The 10,906-nt window shown below is 36.5% G+C and overlaps 1 protein-coding gene across 1 annotated transcript; it reads left to right on the top strand.

Annotated features, from left to right (window-relative positions):
* Positions 1 to 6,095: 6,095 nt before the first annotated feature.
* On the top strand, positions 6,096 to 9,870 carry LOC132734977 (uncharacterized). Its single transcript, XM_060721883.1, has 2 exons — positions 6,096 to 6,189; positions 8,079 to 9,870. The coding sequence occupies exon 2, from the start codon at positions 9,125 to 9,127 to the stop codon at positions 9,836 to 9,838; it is 714 nt and encodes a 237-aa protein (XP_060577866.1). The 5' UTR covers positions 6,096 to 6,189; positions 8,079 to 9,124; the 3' UTR covers positions 9,839 to 9,870.
* The last annotated feature ends 1,036 nt before the right edge of the window (positions 9,871 to 10,906 follow it).

Raw genomic sequence — 10,906 nt, forward strand, 5'->3', positions numbered from 1 at the left:
TTTTTTGGGAAATATTTGAAGTACCTATATTGTATTCTATATCGAATTATCTTGAAATATCCGTTTCCTGCATGACTGCATTAGAAAGAGTTTCCCAATTGTTTTATTTACTCACTATTATTAATATTACTACTATTATTATTGCAAACATGAACTAGATCTTCATCATGTATGCAAAGTTATAGCTGTGAATGTATATTGGAAAGTTATTTATAAGAAATTTTCTTTTTCTTTTAATATCTTATAGTCCACAGATGTAGATAACATCTATGTTATAGATCTATGTCTCAACTAAAAACTTGTAAATTTATCTTTCTAAACACTGCTGATCGTTTACTTTAACCATGAAAGGAAAATAAAACGCGGAGCCTGTGGTCTGTGAGTTGAGTTAAAGATACCATACAGAATGGTTTTTTGTTTGTTTTGGGTTTTACGTCACATTGACACAGTATAAGCCATATCGCGACATTCCAGCTTTACTGGTGGAGGAAGTCAGAATGGTTTAACAGAATTGTTAGTTCATATTGTTTCTGATTTTCTTCTCCATAAACATAAGATGCACCAAAAACATAGACATTTCTAAACAAATAAAATATGTTATACTTAAACTAACACGAATTGAATAGTAAGACGAGCCGTAATGGGGGCGAATCGTTTTGTTTTTTGCAGAATATGAAAAAAAAAAAACTAAAATAAAACAACAACAAAAATCACGCACACCTTTTAGCTTATCATTTATAATGTTTACAAATACGACCTTTAAATATGCAGTTTTTAATTTAAGAAATACAGCTACTTTCAGAGCACTATCATACATGTACATGTACGTGAATAAAAATATTTTTTGCTATGAACGTCCGGGAAATAAACAAAGTGGTGAAATGTACAATAGTCTTCAATTGAATCTTAACCTTTGTACGTATTTGCTTAAACAAAACCTACTGCACCTTCTCCCGACGACAATTTAATGATTTTCATTAAGTTAAATGTCCTCTATAGGAAAATAAAAAGACACTCTTACCTGACTATCGTGGTCCAAAATGGCGGCTTGTTGCAAGAATAGACGCTTGATTTTTTAAAGCGCCTGACGATCCCGATGATAATGAATATTCATAGCAGGTGCGCGTTTCGCACAGTGTCAAGTCACGTGACAAGGAAAAATGTGCGTAATAAGTGTATACCACTCCAGTACACCCGTCAATATGAGTACTTAATAATTTTCAAATAGAATAGCGTAGCGGCACTACATACGTGATTTAAAGGGAAAACATTTTGAGGACTAGAGTGTAAGTCCTCACGCTGTAGGTAGGTCCTCTATTTGTTGGTGTGCAATCAGTCTCAGGTCCTCTAATTGTCTGCTATACAAACACACACACACACACACACACACACACACACACACACACACACACACACACACACACACACACACACACACACACACACACACACACACACTATATATATATATATAAGATCTAAGAGGTAATTGAGAAAGATAGGGCTGCCTCTGAAAATGGAAATGAGAAACAAGTCTTATGTAAAGAATTCAAAAAGTCAGATATTGCTTCGACTAGAAACGTCCCATTATTGGATATAGCTTTCATTTCCCTACAAGAATATTGTCCAAAGCGATAAAATAAGTCCAACAATATATTTGCATTGACATATCAAGATCCATTAGAATGTGTCAAACTCAAGCCTGAAATTTCTTCCGCGAATTGTGACGTAGTTACAAAAGGCATGTCAATGATCAATAAAGAAAGACATCTGTAGGGACCAGTATGCACATGCATTCACGAACGCCAACATTGTCATGCTGCCATTTAGAGGAATAAACCCTTTAATATACTAGATAAACTTAATCTATAAATCATATATTTGCGTGCCTGTCAAATTGTTCAAACAATGATGCTAACTTACCTGTGGAAAAGTTTACAAACTGCATACATCCGGCATGAAGAAATATAAAAGAATTTCCAGTAGACAATAATTGTTATGGATACCATTTACTTCCGGTATACTGTCAGTTGACATTGAAAGATTCCTTTGGCATTATTCCACATTCAACCTTTTTATACTCAGTACGCGATCGAGTTTACGCTTTCAGCATAGACAAACATATCACTTTTGGATACTATAAACCTACGCAAAAACATTTTCTCACAACAAAATCTGCTTGAGAACCATCAAGCAGATCGCCGAATATTGATACCCGGTAGTGAATACCCAGTAACTGTTGGTGAATTTTCCCAGTTCTTTAAACCAAGCCTCAAAGTTGATAATGAACACCTAGTGGCTGAATTGTCCCGGTTCATAAAACTATGACGATCAAGCTATAGCTGCAGACGACAAGTAAACAACGGGATAAAAGAAAGAAAAATTGACAAGTCGGAAAATGCAGGTCCTTTTGGAATAATGGCTCTTTACTGTAACAGCGAGATTCATTCTAGGCATTTATTTTTAGTTTCTAAAATAGTTATTTCACATCAGCCGCACGAAATTTGGTTCGTACAATTTGTGGAGAAAACTGTGCCGTAGAAAGGTCGCAGGCAATTTGGCAGTCTTTCTAGAAAAAATTGTAGATATTTAGGCAGACGAACGCTGTTCATACGGGAGCCGCATGGCTCACACGATATTTAAGCTTGAAAGTAGGACAAAAACCAAAAACATGACCGTGCAACAAACGTGCGATTGTTAAGACAATCGTAAGGCAATCGTACGAACTTGAAAAAATCGCAGCGGCACCGCACGACGCACAATAATTCGCAAGGCTGCCTGCGATGTCTGTACGTTCATCGTACGAATTAGAAAGTGAGGATTGAATGCAACACCATCATTAGAGCACTCCATATTCAATCAAACCGGGATGGCAATCCAACAGCAAAGGCATTTGAGTATTTTAAGACGGAGACGTCATTTAGAAGAAGAGCGCCACGCAATAGTTCTGGAGCTGCTTATCAGACTGCAACAAGACAGAATAAGACGAGCCAGGCGTTGGTGGGTCAAACCCTAGATTGCGCGACGTCGGTTGTTTGGCTAACTAGTACTAGTATCACATATTCATCCAGGAGCTGGATAGAGAATCCGAGGGTGATGAAGGATAAGCTGCAACATGTTTGCCGATTTTATGTTACAGATTACACCCCTAGATGTTTAACTGGCATGTTCTAGGATTTTGAAAATTATATTATGCCTACGTCACATTACAAGCGGGGACCGGCCGATATAGAGGGATCGATGGGACACCGTTGATAATTTGAGATCGGAGAGAAACATTTCAATCATGTCCGGGAAGAAGTGGGCGGTCATTCTCCCTCTGTGGTCAGTTAGGTATTCGGACGGTTTCCGAAAGGTACTCGCCCGGACATCCGGTGAAAACCCTTGGCTTCACCGGACGGCTGTCGGACGGTATTCGTATGGCATGCTATCCCATTTTCCGGCCGTTATTCACCCCACTTTTGTTGGCATTTTTCCTCTTCTCCTCTGATTTCTCCCCTACCCCTTCTTTGTTTTCTGTTTTGGAAGGTATATTACACTCTGAAATCAAAGTTTTTTCATAAAAGATTGTTAATGAAACTTGAAAACTTTTAGTAACCTCCATGGACGTGTGTGAAAACAGAGAGAATGTTTGTGTGTAATTGAGTTTCTAAATACTCGCCATGGGTTGACCGTATAGGCGAGTCCTCCAGAAGAGTATTAGTTGTTCTAAATGTTGGAGGACAGCGCAAGATACAGATAGCAAGATGCCCCCATTTCAGAAAAATATGAAAAACAAGATCAATAAGGAAAGCGGCGTTCTCCTTCTTTTTTACCTATCAAAGTGTTTCAGCACTCATACACGGGACCTCGCTTTAAAGTCTCGTCTAAAAGATTCCTAGTAATTTCAGTTGGTCATCCCGGGAATCGAACCCACAATGTACAGATTACAAGTCCAGCTATTTAACCGATTCAGCTCTGCACGCTGGCTAATGAGAGAATGATGGTGTTATTTATGATTTACCCTGAGGACATTGGCAGTAATATACATACCAGAGCACAGTCCATCCACCGCATCGTTCAAGCAGTTAAACAGTAATAATCTTTTTCCTTTTCGCAAGGTACTGATAACATCTGTACAACGAAAGTGACCTTCACCGTCGTCCGATGAATTGAACACGGGTCAAAGCCTTGCCCAACGCTATCCTTACGGACATTTTAGGACCATACGTGCGACGTACTGCGTCCATCCGGGTCCCGGTCAGTAACCTGCCGAGACGCCTTCGGTGACCGCTCAGATACCGCTCGGAAACTGGAGGAATATTTGGCGCCCAGGAGGTAAAATTTCTAACCGGTATGTAACCGATAACAAAAGGTGTCCGGTCGGGTATCGGAGGGTATTTTACCGTGTCTGCTACGTTGCGCTGGCGATGTACCGGATGCCGGAAGAAAATAACTCTGCACTAAAATTCTCCGATTACCCGTACGGTGCCCCACCGATCACTTGACACCGGAGGGTCACCGGCCGGAGACCTTTAAAAAATTGGCAATTTCAGCCCGTTCAGGCATCGGTCCTCGATCGTAAACCTAATCGGAGTGTAATGTGACGCAGGCTTAAGACGCGTAACTGACGCAACGGTCGTAGGACTGTCGCACGGCTGCCGTACGACTTATACGACTGTCTTACGATCTTCAATTGCCATGTGACAGCATTTGTTTACGGCCCGCGGTGGCCGTACGATGCTCGTGCGGCAACCCCGCGGTCGTCGCAAGACAAACGCAAAACATTATGACTTGAGAACTTTTAGAAATCGTGTGTCTGTCGTTCGATTGTCTTACGACAGTCTTGAGAAGTCCAGAATCTGTCAAAAAAGAATCGCAGAAATAATGTGCATGTTGAGAAAACAGCTTGCCACGTTGCGACAACCTTGCGACATTAATAGAATTCGTACGACTCTCTTACGGCTGCCGCACGAAACACGTTATTTATTTTTGGTTAAAATGCGTTAGCACGTCTGCAGTAATGATGATTTGATATAGGCCTTACATAACTCTTTTGAAGACAAATTATCTGTTTTTTTATTACGGCGACATTGTATTTTCTCTCCGACATGTACATGTATACCATTCCTTTCCGATATTCATCACGGATTTTTTTTCCAGATATGACATCTCTCTCGTAGACGACACGTACACTTGGAAACAGAATGGCTTTTTTCGTAGGTTATTGTAATAGTTTTTAAAATGATATTTGAAGATTCTAAAAACATTATTTAAATAGATAATCAGAAAAAACTAAGCTATAAATTGTGTCTTGTTTTACATTTTCCCTTTTCCCTTATGCTGCAGGCTGCAACCACATGACCAGTAAACATACCAGGTGTTGTCTAATCATGATCTGCCTTTTTCGTTATTAAAGTGGATTGGTTTACAATGGCACTGGAGTGCTAACAGGTCTAGTCCATCGGACATTTTCAATAAAAAGTCTAAGTGATGACAAGCTTAATCGTGATATACAAAACACGGAATTTTTTTAACGTTTATCAAACCAAGATATGGTTGAAATATGTGGTTAAAAATGTACTTATAAAACAAAGCTCTCCTTGAGTTATTTAGTCTACCAGACCAGTTTTGTAAAAACTGATCCTTTAATCTTTGTTTCACATTATACAAAAACAGTTCAGAGTCTCCAACAGTCTAAAATAACCATACTTCATAAAAACCAACAATGAACACCAATCAATTCTGTTCGGATTATCAATAATATCTTGTTTCAACAATAAATACACCTTCTTAACATATTTGTTTTAATCTGTTGCCAACATTTTTATCCAAACATTTATAATGTTATAATATCTCATATTTTGCAAAGGCGGTCTTCCTAATTCACCATGAATAAAGTCGTTTTGTGTGTTTTTCTTTACTTCTAATAGTCTTTTGCAAAATTGCATATGTAAGCGTTCTTTGGCCTTGCCTTGATTAAAACCCTATACTTCACTTCCATAATTTAAAATAGGTATATCGTTATCATAAGATTAAAGGTGATAATAAATCAATGTAAAATAAAAAGGAAGTAATCAATGAATCGTAAGGAGGGATTCATGAAATTTTATCTGATGAGACATAGAGACAGAACAATGTTTGCACCCCTTGTTATATAGGAGAGGACAGGTTTTGACAAGTGAAACAATTATAAAGGATTTTGTTAAGGTAAAGAATTTTTTTAACATTTTTTTCAAATTAAAATAATTAATCAGATTTCAAATGCTTTATTGTTTTTATCTCAAAAATAGGGATTGTCTCTACAAAATAATATGAGCTAGTTTAGACTTATTCAATCTAATGAAACACAATAACTTGATATTAAATGATAATAATGAAATTGTACACAAATATTTGCTGTCATCATGATGTATAAATCAGAGCTGGACTATAATATACATATAAAATTATGATAGAAAGACAAATCTTATACACCTGTTTTGATTTTCAGTCACACACATGCTTACCTTCCTTTTTGCTATATTAATGAAACTTTAATAGTATTTTTTACGAGCACAAGCCCTCCAATCTCCCCACCTTGCCGAGCTTTTCTGGCTTATCCAGACAAAATTATTCAGTATTCCTGTTTCAGTCTAGAATTTCAGTTATATTTTTGACTAAACCAACTGTTGACCATCACATCACTTTTAGACAACAGTATATAAATGTCGTCATGAAATTTGATAAAATTATGCCTTTTTTATACACCCGTTTGAAAAACGGGTGTATGCAGGCGGGCGCAGGTGTCCACAATTTTGTCCAGAGCATATCTCCTACACACATTGAGGAATTTTAATGAAACTTCATAAAAATGTTCACCACTATGAGATGCCGTGACACGCACATTAACCAGGTCTCTAGGTTAAAGGTCAAAGTCACACTTAGAGATCATTGATAAACGCTTGTCCGGAGCATTGTCATTAAAACAATTATTGTCTGGAGAAATCCTTCTACATGCATAAAGGGATTCAATATAACTTGGCACAAATGTTCATTATTGTAAGGCGGAGTGTCACGTGCAAAAGTTAAGTGCCTGTGGCCAAGGTCAAGGTCACACATAGGGTTCAAAGTTCATATAAAAATATGAAAATGTGTATTCGGACCATTTAGTCATCATTAATCGAGGGATTGAAACATAAATGGTCATAATCATGACTACTGGTGTGGAAGATGTACTTTAGGTCAATATGTTTGCAAGGTTAAGGTCACTAAAGATGATAAAATATAGAGATTTTGTCCAGAACATATCTCCTATACATATAAAGGGGTTTTAATGAAACGTCATAGAAATGTTCACCACTATAAAAAGCATTGTCATGCGCATAAATCAGGTCTCTAGGTTAAAGGTCAAGGTCACGCTTAGAGGTCATTGTACAACGCTTGTCCGGAGCAAAACTTCTATATGCATCAAGAGATTTCAATATAACTTAACACAAATGTTCACCATTTTAAGGCGGAGTGTCACATGCAAAATTCTAGTGCCTGTGGCCAAGGTCAAGGTCAAACATCGGGGTCAAATTTCATATAAAAATATAAAATTGTGTATTTGTACCATTTAGTCATTATGTATAGAGTAATTAAAACACAAATGTTCATTATCATGACTACCATTGTGAAGCTAAGTGTTATGCACATAATCCAGGTCCCTACTACCAAAGTCAAGGTCACATAGTGAAGTCAAAGTCTGTGTACGGGGACCATTATTGATGGATTGTAACACAATGACTACAATTGTGACACATGTAATTGAATTAAACTTTCTTACAGATGCTTCATGTAAAAACAATCATTACAATTAAAAGTTTAAAACACAGCATGCATCATAAAACTCTAATGAAACCATATATTTTTTTGATGTGAGGAGCTACGCAGCTTGCTTTTTAAAAGGCTGGTGGTTCTACTCTTGTCTTGCCAACTTATTTTGTTTAAAAATGCATAGAGGGAATGTTGGTGTCTTCCTTGACCAGTAAGACTGGACGTGCCTTATGTTAGCTTGACATTCGCTAATAGAATGAAACAAATGGATACATGCACAATGTGTTTCTGCTAAATTTTAGGTAAAACACATGGCGGTCTCAGGAAAGAAAGCATCAAAACAATTTTCATCATCGACAACATCCATGGCATCAGATGAAGATCATCAAGTTTACTGCCAGCCTTGTGACGAGGAAGGAACTAGACTCCCTGCCCATGGTTACTGCACTGATTGCAAGGAACACCTTTGCAAGACATGCTTTGAAGTCCACAAAAAACTTAAATCTACCAAGCATCATACAGTTCTAGATGCTACAAGTATGCCTAAAGTTTTGCATCAACCCTCAACATCTATCCACACAAGCCAATCTGATGAGCTTACAACACCATGTTATAAACATCCAAAAGAAATAAACAAATTCTACTGATATGACCATACATAATTACTTTGTAGTGTTTGTGTTACCCTTGGACATCAAGCTACTTCCTGCAAAGTTGATTATATACCTGATATTTCTGCTGATATAATAGACAGCATAGAATATCTAACTATCCTGAAAACACTTAATACCACTTCTGATCATTTTCAACAGATGGTAGAGGATATCAAGCAAATGACGGTGAAATCCAACAGATCACTCAAAGATGCACTAAAAGATATTAATATGTTTCGGAAAGAAATAAACCAGAGACTTGATGAACTGGTGAGACAGGTTGTGCATGTAGCCAAGGTCACAGAACAAGAAAATAACTCAAATATCACATTAGTAGAAACATCATGTGAAGAAATTACCAAATCTTTGAAGATATCTTTGGAAAAAGTCAAGAAGCTCAACACATCAAAACAAGCTAATACACTCTTTACGGAGCTAAAGCTTGCAGAAAATTTGGTGGCAGAAGTTGAGAAAACTGCACTACAGCTATCAACATATGATGTCAAAGAGCACAACTTTCAAGCAAATGAATCAATATTGACCAACCTGAATACAGAAAGTCATTAGGTACACTGATACAGAAAACTTTAAATAAAGAGTGCAAACCTGTACAAATAAAGTCTAGACACACTTTAAACGAGGGAAAAATTTGTGTGAAGACATCACAAGAAAAAACAAAATGCTGGATTACCGGAATGACTCTGCTGACTCCTGATCTTCTTATCATCACTGACTACAACAACAAAGCTGTAAAGATGGTGGATACCAGCAATCAATCTTGGTCTGATCAACTACAAGTAGACGATGCACCATTGGATATCACACATGTAACAAGCACTGACTTTGCTGTTACAATTCCTGACAAGCAAACAATAAAGTTAATATCTATCTCATCAAACACACTCAAAACGAAGCTCACTGTGAAGGTTGGTGGAGACTGCCATGGTATAGGCTGTTACCAAGGTACACTTGTGGTGTCATACCTTCGTCCTGCAAAACTTCAGATCCTTGATATGAATGGCACTGTACTGACAACAATTGTTGGGGAAAATATTTTTCAATATCCATGTTATATCACATGTAACAGAAGTTCTATCTATTTATCTGACTGTGGCATGAGGACAGTAACAAGGTTGAACTGGCAGGGTGATGTGATTGGTAGTAATAGTGGCATGAGTGATCCGAGGAGAATGTCACTGTCAGATGATGGTACTGTCTTTGTGTGTGATTGGGCGTTAAATGTTATTAAAGAAGTGGCAGGAGACTGTTCTGCAGGAAAAGTTTTGTTGGAGAAACTTAACCAACCATCGACTGTTTGTCTATGTGGTGAAACAAAGAAGTTGTATTACAGTTGTCGTAGTTTTTATGAAACAATTGACAACTTTCTTTACATTTATAAACTGTCATAAAACTTACACAATGTTTTATAGGAAAGGCGAAAACATGTAAAGTTTGCAATCAAAAGGTTGGAAAAAACCCAATATGCATTGACGTTTTCTACAAAATTAGAAACTAAACTTGTGAAAAATAAACCATTGACACTGAGTGAAAACAAGAAAAATGTGTAGAACATATGTCTCAAAACTGTAAAATCTATCACAGATATTCCAAAAACCACATTTGTATGGCAATTTGTATAGCATTTTACATTTTAGTGCCATTTGCAAATTTTTAAAACTTTAAACAAAGTTTGAGAAAATATAAAATGAATACAAATATTTTTTTTTGTTTACAATGGTATGCTCAAAGTGAATAAGCTGATTATTTGCTGAAAAATGAATGCTTCGATTTTGTAAAAGAAATACCTCTAAAATACCTGATTGAGCATGCACAATATCATTGCCAATGCCTCATACTTGCATGTACTTTTTTACAGGGAATTTCTGAGTACTTGTATTTACAATATCATATTAAAATATTCTTTTAAAAGTATTATGTTTTTAGAATTAAATTTATCTTTTTGAGTTTTTACTTCTAAACATTTCATATAAGAATCACATATTTGGGACATGTAATAAAAATATATTGTTAACCTTTTCAATGTGTGTTAACTAGCTGTCAATCCGACCAAGCAAAAACTATTTTAGCTGTTTGTATAAACAAAATCTTTCAATTATTATTCATAATTTCAAACAGAAAAATGTTAAGGTGAATTTCCTTTGTCAAGTCAATCTGTCACCTTAGAAGTATGTGACAAACTTTGAATTTTTTGAAACTTGATAATTTGATTAAACGCCTATTTCTACGTATAAAACATATTCAATGGCGTAGTACAATATCTAAAAGACATTAACAAAAGTAAATTAAAATACATATCATTATATATTGACATAATTGATAAAAAGAATAAGAACGATTTCGTGGAACACACGCACGCACGCACGCATGCATACACACACACATACACACACATACATTTACAAATATCACACATATACAAATATCACACATATACATACACAGAAGTATCTCTCTAT

The sequence above is a fragment of the Ruditapes philippinarum genome, unplaced genomic scaffold, assembly GCF_026571515.1.
Source record: "Ruditapes philippinarum isolate M1 unplaced genomic scaffold, ASM2657151v2 ctg880_1_1_1_1, whole genome shotgun sequence".
NCBI lineage: Eukaryota > Metazoa > Mollusca > Bivalvia > Venerida > Veneridae > Ruditapes > Ruditapes philippinarum.